General features: G+C 50.6%; 1 protein-coding gene across 1 annotated transcript; it reads right to left on the bottom strand.

The window, feature by feature from the left end:
• Window positions 1-4,700: 4,700 nt before the first annotated feature.
• On the bottom strand, window positions 4,701-6,698 carry LOC119111553 (uncharacterized; the record flags this gene model as incomplete). Its single annotated transcript, XM_037235364.1, has 4 exons — window positions 4,701-4,802; window positions 5,036-5,292; window positions 5,800-5,947; window positions 6,513-6,698. Coding segments are annotated over 4 exons (693 nt in total), but the record flags the coding sequence as incomplete, so codon positions are not given.
• Between the last annotated feature and the right edge of the window lie 5,118 nt (window positions 6,699-11,816).

Here is an 11,816-nt window from a genome sequence, read left to right as displayed (position 1 = left end):
CCCCCCTAGCCACGCCAGGGTCGACCTCTGATCCGTGAGGACATCGCGACCGCGGGACACGCGACTCCCGTCATTTGCCGTCGTCCGCTCTATCATCCGCTCGTGCGATCCGTGCACCCCACCCGCTCGGCCAGGAAGCATGACGCGCGTAGCCAAACATTGTTCAGCGACGGCCGCTGGCCTAGATACGGGGCATTCATCGAGAGGCCGGTGCCGACCTTGGAATGTGGGATGCAGCCAATTGTCAGCGGTCTCAGCTGTGAATTACCACAGCCCAGTAATTAGTCACGCCGAGATCGCCCTGCCCGGAGATCAATACCGGCCGTCCGTCACCGTCCACAGCGGCGCGTAATCGCCGCTTGCTCTCGGCTACGACAATGCGGTTACGCTAATGAAATCGCCGACACAGTGCGGCTTATTTGGAAGCCGCATTGGACCATATTGTAAGGCTGCGGCAATTCATTTTCGATTATCATTTTATTAAAGACGCCTTCATGTCGAGTTAGCATCTCATGCGATGCTAGGTGACCGTAAGTTTTACATTCCATTATTTTAATTTTTGATAGGTCAAGATGGTAGCTCTCCATCGAATATCTGCAGGAGTCTACGTATATGTATATACATGCACACTTAAGCTTAGGCACGTTTACGTTCCCTATAATATTTCCCTTGTTCTGAAACCAAGAAAAGGCACACGAAAAGATCTTTTTTCGAAATTACTGTGCTGCCTTCAACAAACCAGTTTGAAAAGAAAAATACGAGTACGCAAAGCCCTCATTTGAAATGCATTATCATGCAGAATATATACGCATTCTATGGGTTAATCGTTAGAGGCATGAGGATGCATCCTTGGCATGAGTGTATATATATATATATATATATATATATATATATATATATATGTACGCATTCTATGGATTAATCGCTAAAGGTGTGAGTATATGCCGTTGAGGCTGGCGCATGTAGTGTCTCGCCTAACCCATTACAGGCAGGAGAGAAAAAATTGTTGGATGATAACTAAACCATCCATTTTACCTGAATGAATCACGCGATTGACGGCGATGAATTTGTTAAGCTGGAAAGAGTGTTGAGCAGAGTTGTGATAATTAGGGGAAGTAGGGAGAAATGTGGATTGATAAGCACGTGGTGTCATCGGGCCGCCCCCCTCCCCCCTAACTGAGCATGTCTCACCATTGTTTATTGTAGGGGGTAGTAAGGACGTATCGTCCAGATGGATGCAGGCTCAAAACTGAGCTGAGGTGTGCGATTTAAAAAGAAAGACTTATAACTCCTGACTTTTCGGCAATATGAGTTCAGAGTAATTATTAAGTGATTACAAGCCCAGCCTGACAGGTCAAGCACTGTCAATATTTCAACCAGTAACTCTTAGCATATGAAGGTCAACAACTCAGCCTCATGTGCTCCACGCATGAGGCTGAGCCTCAGCCTCAGAAGCTGGAGTACTATGAACTCATGATGGTGATGTGCATAAATGCGAAATATCGTTCAAAACTATCTAGTACATAGAAAAAGTTGCGCCAGGTTCGTGTCAAACCATTTCTAATACATCACCAGAATATGTTGAAAAATATTTCCAAATAAACTAAAGTTGTAAAAGTCAAAGTAGTTCAAAACATCGACGCTTGTAATGTGTTTGGAAAACCGATACCAAGCAACTTTCACAAGCAAGATATGCTCAAAGCAACAATTCCGACATTACCCATGATTTTCGTTGTTTGCCGATAATCGGCTTGCCCTGCGAATGAGAAGTGACGCCAGCACGGAAAACTTCCTGTCGGTGGCAACCTCTGAGTAACGGTGTTTCAGTCTTAACATCTAACAGATGACTAGCTAGAAAACATATCTGCACCTATACATATCACACTGTCTCTCGTAAGTTCTGAACATTTGAGTGGATCGACATAATAAGATAAAAAGCCTTAATGACTCAAAACGCAAACAACTTTTGTTCGATAGTGATATGAAGTCAGATTCCCCACGATTTCTTCTTCGTGTTTCTGAAGTTCATAGTTCACAAATTTGTAGCTCACAACCTGCACAACATTTATGGATTGCATGCCTTCAGCTATTTTCTCTCCAATTGGTTATATCACTGCGTTGCATGTGAACAAATATGCAACTGACTGGTGATCGATAAACTGTAATTATTGGCTAAGCTTGAGGTGTCATCCTGGAACTTCAGTTCAGGAAGTAAACATGCGCTTCTGGGATTACGGAATGCGGAAGAAGCTGTTAAACGCTGGAAGGATCAGAGAGTTTTTTTCGGGAAATGTTTAACGGGCATGTCCCAGCACATTTATGTTTGTGTCCTTTCAAACATGATGTTACAAACTGCAGGATAATCTACTCATGTGCACACAGAGTAACACGTGATTTGGTGTAGAGAAATGCCGTGTCTCTCGAATCGTGTGTAGGACAGTTTGACATACAACATGACTAAGCCATAGGCAAAATAAATATGCAATATTGCCCATAAAGAAATGAGATCGCAACATGCTGCTTAGGATGTGATAGGATGTGATTACCCACATGATAGGAAACAAAGCTTTGCAATGCGGTTTTGTGATCCGGCGTATGGGACGCAGGGGTGCCGTTCACCATGCGTGATTCACGTCCTCAATTCGCGACCGTCCTCGCAGGCGTACCCTTAGATATGTCATGAGTACCACATCCGAAACACCCCCGCGCAACGCCTGTAGGTGGAAGTCGAGTGACGCTGTGATGTAGATTAACGTTTTTGTTTAGATGCTAGTCAGCCTGTCAGACTGATGTGGACATTATTTTAATATTAGAGCACTTCAACTTCGACAATCCATGCTGATGACTAAGCGTAGCCATAAGGATCATGGACCTGACAATGAAGGTTTTTTGAGGCGATGAAAATGCGTCACGAATTTGGCGCAGCGTACCTAACAAGATATGGATCATGACATCGAAATAAAAGCCCTGCAGTCACATCGCACGTGTGTCATTTAGCACAGAGTGTATTCAGGTTCAACGTTAATGATCTCCAAAATGATTCAGCTGTGACAGACAAAACCCAGAGCGCACTTTCTAGGTAGACAGGACAAACCAAGACGCCAGCCAGTGCTGTTTTTATTCAGATTAATCAACATTCGTAATGAAGAGGAGCCTAATACGCTGCGCTGAATAGCTAAGTAGCATGATCTGCTTCGTCTCAGTTTCTCAATGGCTTATGATACTTGGTTCCACGCAATACACGCCATCGCCTTTTGCCGCGGCCCTGTATTCTAGCACCCAGCGTTGCTTGTAATGCTTAGATGGCAATAGCTCTTAACGATCTGACGGATTGATTTTCAGACGTATGTGAGCTGTCCATACAGCGAATTGAATGAAGACATCTTGCAGCGCAAACCATATTAGTGCAGCTAGCATATCCATCCATTTTGATCTGTTCTGGTCTGAATGCACCCTCTCAAAGCGACATTGACGGGATAGACCATCCACTGACAGATCTGAGGCAGACGTGTCAGACATTCGGACAAATCTCACGTGGCCGAAAGCCGCGTTGCGCGGTTTTCGTCGGCCCCGCTTTGCCCTGCTCGGCACGTAGCGTTCATCCTCAACTCTGAGCTGCAGGTCCGCTCGTCAAGCTGTGGGCGCCTTCGGGTCGGACCCGAACGGACGGCTGCACAATGACGTGTTCAGAGAGCGCGTGCGGGGCCACGCCTGTTTGGGGAGTAGTGCACCGCACACCGAGGTGCACGGAGCCAGGTGGGCAACACCTGTCACTGCGCATCTCGTGCTCATGTTTTTTGCGGTGTTTACGCGCTGGCTACGGCAGCTATTAGGCGACCCGCCCCTCAGGTTGTACCGTGCGGACGCCTGTGAAAACAATATTCCTGTTGCAGAGAGCAGTAATGGACGGCTGCGCTGCCACCGCTGCTCGCCCGGATGATGAATCAATGGATCGTGCCTCAGATTTCCCTTTCAATGCCGCCACGTAGAGGTGGCATCTATCACAAAGTCTGACACGTATGGCGCGGTGTTTGTGATTTTTTTTGGCGAGCTTTGTTCCGATCCCAACTGAAGCGGACGGTGTACAGCACCCGACTGTGGGCCTCCCAGTGCTCCTCGTGCAGCCAATCCGTTTCCTACGGCTCGTAGAGAGGACCACGCGACAGGCACATTTGGTGGGAGTAGGGAAGAGTTCCTGTGCCTGTGCAGCTGTAATGATCGGTCGTGCGCACTGACTAAACCGACAGGTGTTCGAGATAAAGGCCGGACAGCTTGTATGGCTGAAGTCCCGTTTTGCATTCGGGAATCGCTTCACAAAGTCGTCGTTCGTGTGCATTGTATCTATGTATTTGTCCCTCTTTTCCTGGAATGTCACCGTGGGATGTGTGAACATCCGAGGGACAAACCGCTCGCATTCGATGCTTATGACTAGACAAGCCAAAAGGAACACTGAGCAAAGAAGAAAGACGCCCTCTAAAGGATGCCTCCCGCAGCGGGCGCCGAGGACCGCGACTTCTGCACCCGCGCCCATTTCACACCTGACACCACTCACTTTCGGGTCTCGTCGGCCCGACCACGCCGACCCCTCGGCGGCACACTCGCACGCGCACTCACTCTGATAAATATGGCAGCGGGCGGCCGCGCGGCCGGCCAGCGCTCACTCGGTGGGCGGTCCGGAGCTGGGAGGTGGCGCCGACGGTCTAGTTCCGGGGCAGGTTGTAGAGGCCGGGCGGCGGGCGAACGGTCGTGGTCGTCGTGGTGGTGGTCGGAGGGATGTACTGGTTCGGCACCGGCCGCACTGCCTGCGGCCGCGGACGGGGCGCCTGGGGGCGGGGACGGGGACGCCTGGGGGCGGGGACGGGCCGCCTGGGGGCGGGGACGGGCCGCCTGGGGGCGGGGACGGGCCGCCTGGGGACGCGGAGTCTGGGGGCGAGGCGTCTGGGGGCGAGGAGCTTGAGGACGCGGCGCCTGGGGGCGGGGCGCTGACGGAGGCTGCTGGTAGGAGTTCTGTGGCTGCTGGTAAGAGTTCTGCGGCTGGCTTGGCCCGCCAACGACGCTGTTGACGTTGTTGCTGGCGGCCCGACTCAGGCACCTTGCCGATCTCCTCGTTCTTGTTGTAGAACTGCTCGGCCGAGGCACAGTCCACGTCCGACCACCACTGGCAGGCGAAGCCCTCCTGGTTGAAGATGGTGCCGTTGGGGCAGAGGAAGGAGAGCTTCATCGACTCGTCGCCGACCATGGTGTTGCAGACGTGGAACGGCTGGCAGCCGGCCTCCACGTCAGCGTAATATCCTGTCGGACGGGCAAAGGTAGGGGCAGGTATTAGTCTGACGTATGAGGAATGCACGATATCGTTCTGGCGATCACGATATCGGCGCGACGAGCAAAATCATTAGCACAAATCGGCGAGATCTAACCACTGGTGTCATCTTCAAGCTCTGACCACAGAATTTCTCGCCAGCAAAGACACGGACACTGCGGGAGCTAGGCGATCGAGGCCGAATCAGCCCTTGAGACAACTAGACAGGCGGCGCCGTCGGACCCTGGAGGCAACAAGACAGGCGGCGCCGTCGGACCTGGAGACAAACAAGACAGGCGGCGCCGTCGGACCTGGAGACAACTAGACAGGCGGCGCCGTCGGACCTGGAGACAACCAGACAGGCGGCGCCGTCGGACCCTGGAGACAACCGGACAGGCGGCGCCGTCGGACCTGGAGACAACCAGACAGGCGGCGCCGTCGGACCTGGGGACAGCCAGACAGGCGGCGCCGTCGGACCTCTCTTCCGTGTGTGATCTCACCGGGTACGCGTCCGTCGCAGCTGAAGCTGGTCGGCGGTATGGTGGCATAGATGGGGTAATCCACACCGGGCTCGCCGGGCACAGAGTCACGCAGCCACTGCAGCGGGTCGCTCGAGCCGCCGTGGTGGTGGTCCTCGTCGCCGGCAGGCTGCGGCGACGGTCAGACGGTCAAGTGGTCACTGACAGGGAGCACGGCCGCGGGGCGGACCCTCAGGGATGCGGCGATGGGTGCGGCGAACAGCCTCGGCGCCTCTCAGGGGACGGTGGAGATCGGACGGCTCTAGGTGCATGGCCATGGGCTCCGACCACGCGAGGATGGCGCGGGGCGGGCCCGTTTGGTCAGCGGGCCTGGTTAGTGCGGACGAGTCAGGAGGGAGGGCAGAGACGGGGTGACGGGTGGTATCGCTGGACTATCACGGCCTGAGATCGGTTTCCAGCTACGTCGTTGAGGCTGCCGTTATGCTTGAAATGCTATGCTTTGCTATGTTTGAAACGGTGGAGCAGTACACACGACGAAAATCTGTTACAAATATTGTAATGCACCTTCATTTGAGATATAGATGCACTTAAATTGAAGCAAAACACTGCAGCTTGCATGGAGCTACTCGCGAAAAAGCAAGCCCTACAAAGTTCTGCATAGTTCGTCTGTGGTCTTCCAAAACTAAGGCCAGGGCAAAAGCAACAGCCAGCTGGTCAAGCCGCCGTGGCGTTACCTTGATGACGGAGCCGCCGGGCGTGTTGCCGGAACCCTGCGGGTTAACCGGCTCCTTGTAGTCGTAGCCGGTCTCGGGCGCGCCGTAGCTGTACCCGTCCTGAGCCGCAGCCAGGGCGAGAAGCGCTGCCCATGGCGCACGGGGAGGACAGTCAGCCGTGGCACAGAGCTGGACACGCGCCACAGCGGATCGGACCCGTTAAAAGGGTATGATCCTGCGAGAAGCGCTGTCCATGGCGCACAGAGAGAACAGCCAACCGGGGCACAGAGCTGGACATGCGCCGCTGCAGACCAGACCCGTTGGAAAGGTACGGTCCTGCTAAGTTAGCTGACTTGAACACGCCGTAAGATTTGCGAAACTTGTCAGAAAATAATTATGGATACGAATCAGTGAGTTGCTAAGCCTCAAAACGAACCAAGCGGGAATGGCAACACTATGCGATGCAAATGGCGTATGACTGAAGCATTTAACTTTAAAAACATGGTTGCATATTGGGTCTTAGCTAAAGACACAATTTAGAATGCCGCTGTATTAAGTGAGTGCCCAAAAAAGCACGGGAGAAACAAAAAGCATAGAACGGCAACTTCAACGAAAAACTTCGATTGCTCCAAACTGTTTGCGTTTTAAGGTATAACAAGAACACAAGTTTCGCGTACTGAGAAGATGACCTGTCCCAGTTAACCCTCGTAGCTTGAATTTACTTGAAGTCTATTTGATAGGGCCGAAAATTATTTCCAAATGTCCCAACCTCGGAATGCAAGTGTCTAATTCAGCACTTGCAAAATTATGGGTCATTCGAGGAGTCGTCCCAAAAGGGCTTGATGATTGAATTTTAATAAATTATGATCGTGGAAATTTTTGGACTCATTCGTTCAGATTTACAGCACTGGACAAGCTGTTAAAGAAAAAGCAGTGGACTCTAGCACGAGAAAAGTAGGGCCGTTTTCTTTTCGATACTCGAAGAGTCGTCCAAAGTTTCGTTCGAAGAGTCGTCCAAAGGGCTTGATAATTGAATTTCAATAAATTATGACTGTGGAAATTTTTGGACCTCATTCGTTCAGATTTAGAGCACTGACAAGCTGTTAAGGAAAAAGCAGTGGACTCTAGTACGAGAAAAGTAGGCCGTTTTCCTTTCGATCCTCTCTTTTGGTCTTCTGTGTGACTTTCACTCCACCGCTAAAAAACGATAAAGCCGTTCATCCTTGCTGTGACTGGGACCGAGCACAACTGATTGCCCAGCACTGCGGGGCGATACTATTATACGGCCGCAGCATAATTACCGGAGGATGCGCCTCCTCGGTCACGTGACCTCCACACCGGTACCCTCCCCGTGTCACGTGACCGGCCGCGTGAACGCCTCTCGGGCCCGGGGATACTCCACTTTCACTGGCGAGCCAAGTTCGTCTCCAGCCCGCGGGCAGAATGCGCACTTGAACTTCAGGGGGCGGCGTTGGCTGCGGCGCACGAGCGCGGCAGGCCGAGCCTTCGCCGCGACGCTCTTCACCGGGCTGGGGGGGGGGGGGGGGGGCAGGCCGAGGCTTCCACCGCGACAAGCTCTTCACCGGGCTGGGGGGGGGGGGGCAGGCCGAGGCTTCACCGCGACAGCTCTTCACCGGGCCTGGGGGGGGGAAGGTATCACGGCAGATCTGTGTCACGAAATCGCGAGAACCACAGCCCACGGCGATGCTGCATCACGGGATCACGGGAACTCGCCGGCGTGGTTCCCTGTCAAGAATTGCGGGATCGCGGCTGATCATACCCTGTCTATGATCATCATGCTCCTGTGGCGGAAATCTATGAACGCCCTGCGACATGAAATCACGATCGCCCTTCGACGACGTTCGTATCGAAGTCGCAGGTCGCGGGGCCATGAGAACCCTCCCGGCAACTCGTCCACGGAATAACAAGGAGTTGTACCTAGTCACGATCCAACAATATCGAGAGCAGCCGATATCCGGAATGGTTTCGCTTGCCCTCCGTAGTGTCGCCCCTCTTCAATCCACTTGGTGTTCGGGATCTCGGAGGAGCTCAGCCGACTGTCGCTGATGAGAGCACCGTAGACGCCCGGGTGCTTTTACAGAGGTCTCCGGTCTGGGGAGTGCCCTAGACGCCTGCGATGACGTTTGTTCAGATGGCGGTAAAGTTCAGCCGGCTTGTCCCAAAGAGATCATCGTGAACAGTCGGTGGTTGCTGATTGGGGGCACTGGAAAGTGAGAACCTGGTGGCGACTCTTAAAGAGCGATCACCTTGGATGTCATAACAGCGCTGGATAGTGCTAACATATTAAAGCCTAGTTTATAACCATTAAAAATGGCTGCGCTGCGTTTGAAAATCGCATTTGAAACGGTGTGATACTGAGAGACACCACGGCAGCAAAGGGTGCGGGTATTGAATAGATCGCGTTTTTTCGTGCACTTGAAGCACTGTATGCTCTGCTATGCACACAATGTCTCGCTTGTGTTTATGGTCATCGTCACAGTTGAATACCGCACACATTGATCGTACCCGTCCCAGTATGCCAATGTTCTGCAATATTCCATGGGCAGGGTTTTATGAGTAAGGCTGTTTTTGTGCAGGATTTCGTTATGGAACCTGGAAGTACTATTTTCTCGCCACATATTGATATGGTTGTGCCGCATGTACAGAGCGACCTAAAGCCGTGGCATAAGATGTAAACATTGACGAGCAAATGAATGAAGGAATGCCTCACTTATGCCCTTCCAAAACCCAGCTCAACCCCTCTTAGCAAAACGTTCTCTTCGCTACAATGTATTGGCCATAAGTCTTTTCATGTGCAACCCTAAATGCCATGCACTTTCATTGAGATATTTGTCGATTTTGGAGTTGGTGTGGTTTTGAAAATAATTATTCCTGGAACGGCAAATGTAACTTTAAGGCATTGACTTCAGAATACATCGAGGCAGCCTCAGTTTAAGTACCTTTGTTGAAACATTGGTGCGATAAGGCCTTTTAATAGCATTTCCCCAACTGTGTTCTGCCAGCGATTTGTTTTAGAGTTATCAGCCATACTATAACTTTGGCTATACGTGCAATAATTTTGCATGCACATTAAGTTCTACAATGACATTTGTTTCGACTGTGCTGCCATGAATTGCATATATTTATCAAGAACGGAAACATTTACGGGCTTGAAAGTCTCTTTTCGTCGACTCTCTGGTTGGTGGCTTTTGAAAATAGTTAATCGCTGATACAGCAAGTGTAAATTTCAGTCACTGACTTCGGTACATATCGAGGAAGCCCCAATTTCCAGCGTCTTTGGTGAATATTGACGCGTTTTACGACATTTTAGTGAAACAGAAAGTGTGATTGTCCACCGCAAACACTCAAGTCAAGAGCGATTATGTCATCTGTATGAACCCTTTAGCACCAACACTGAGCTAAGCGTGGAAAGTAGTTTTAAAAAAACTTTGATACCTTGGCTCCCCTATTGAAACACATGTTCCGCATTCAGAGGCATTGAGGAAAGCATCATTCATGATGAAATAAGCTCACTGATATCTACTGGTATACTTTCGAGTGGAAAAGACTTCTCCAGACAACACAACGCCTCTGATTAGTAAATGTGCTCCTCAATACGCATTGTTAGCATCAGGCCTTTGCTTTGCACCCTTGCACAACAATGATTGAGAGCCAGTGGACGGCCGATATATTTGAGAATCGTGCTCACGAACGCGAGATAATGAAACGACTCGACAATCACAATCTTCCTGGCCTTGATTGCCGCACGGCTGATGGAGTGGTAGGATTTGAATGGCATTATTGCGCCATGGATGCCTGGGGTTATCGTCAAAGTCTTCCGAAATATTCTGGCCTATCTTAGCGGGCGTGTAGCAAAAAAAACTATGGGGGTTTCGGGTCTTAAGAAGGCTGGGGCTGTGAACTGTACCGAGTAATCGTCAAGATGGCCAATTAAGTTCAAAATTTCATGCAAATGTGAACATTCCTTTTAATGGTGTGGCCACTAAAATGACTGTTAGTTACACATGTGGCGTTTTCATTTCTTTTTAATATTGCATCAGGGGTGTCCACAACCGTTTTGCTAGCCGTTGACCATTTACGAAGCAATTTCATGAGGCAAATTTTAACTTAGCTCGGGGATTTCACGGGCTGTGTGCTGATCTCAGTACGATACTTTTATTTACAGAAGTGCAAGAGACTGGGCGAAAAGTTTATCGATGCCATAAGAATGAAACCAATTTCGCAGTCTGCTGCGCATATAATTCAGCAATTGTTTGCTCGCTAGCCACAATCCGTTTTAAATGACTTTTTCCCGCCTGAACGCGGCCAGCTGTCAGGTTTTGTTATCATCGTTTACACCGGTTCCATTCATGGCTGTTATGAGTCACTCATTCGTGGCAAATGTGATTTATAAGCTCCTTTTCCAGTCGGTCTATTCCCTTGCCATTGTGGAGCGGGCGACGCCGTGTAATCGGAGCGGACCGCGCGCCAGGTGACTCCATCGACCGCCGTCGGCCGACCTCAGACCGCCGTCTGAAGGCCGTCAGCGCCGGACCCGCCGTCCGCCCGGCCCCAACGGCGACGCACGGGGTAATTTCAGTCACTCACCCTGTCGTGAAATGGCGGCGCGCGCTGTGACGAATCGTCTCCGAGGTTCGCTTAATCTCAGATGCTATTTGGAACAGCCAGCGATTATAGACACTGCATGATCGTTAAACACGCAAGCTGGTAAACGAGGTAGCGCTGAGATACTACGACGGGTCCTTGTTTCGATTCATTTTGCGTAACATCCAAACGTTGGATAAGTGATCATCCGTGTGACGCGTGTTTTGTTGTGTAATGGTTGTAGTAAGTAACAACGCAACTGCAAATTTAACTATTATAATAAAAACGTGAGTGAATATACATAAATGGACAAAACTAGGAGGGCGTCATTACACGATACGCAATTTGCTTTTTATTTACCCTTTGGTTTTGAGGTTAATTATGATCGTGGCCCGTAAGTTGTCTCCTCTTTTAATTATATCAAACACTTTTATGACCGGATCGAACCACACCCAAAATATGATACGATGATATGCCCCGCTTGGCCTTGCGCATAAAAATATGAGTGAAAAATACGGTAAAAGGAACTGTTAACGACATATTCTTCAACGCTTCCGCTCCTACAATAGCTCTGCCCTCCACCCCGCCATTGCATTGGGCCACTCTAAAATATGTCAGGACGGCATTTAACCAATAGTTTCCGTTTCCGGAGCTTTCGTATGCCAGCTCTCAGGGTTCCGTCTTGAAATGCCTTCCACAAGCAACACGTGGTGGAAGTAA

This window comes from Pollicipes pollicipes, unplaced genomic scaffold (assembly GCF_011947565.3).
Source record: "Pollicipes pollicipes isolate AB1234 unplaced genomic scaffold, Ppol_2.1 Scaffold_7261;HRSCAF=8764_pilon_pilon_pilon, whole genome shotgun sequence".
Taxonomy (NCBI): domain Eukaryota; kingdom Metazoa; phylum Arthropoda; class Thecostraca; order Pollicipedomorpha; family Pollicipedidae; genus Pollicipes; species Pollicipes pollicipes.
Note: the sequence above shows the minus strand (reverse complement) of the source record. Positions and strands in the feature narration are given on the sequence as shown.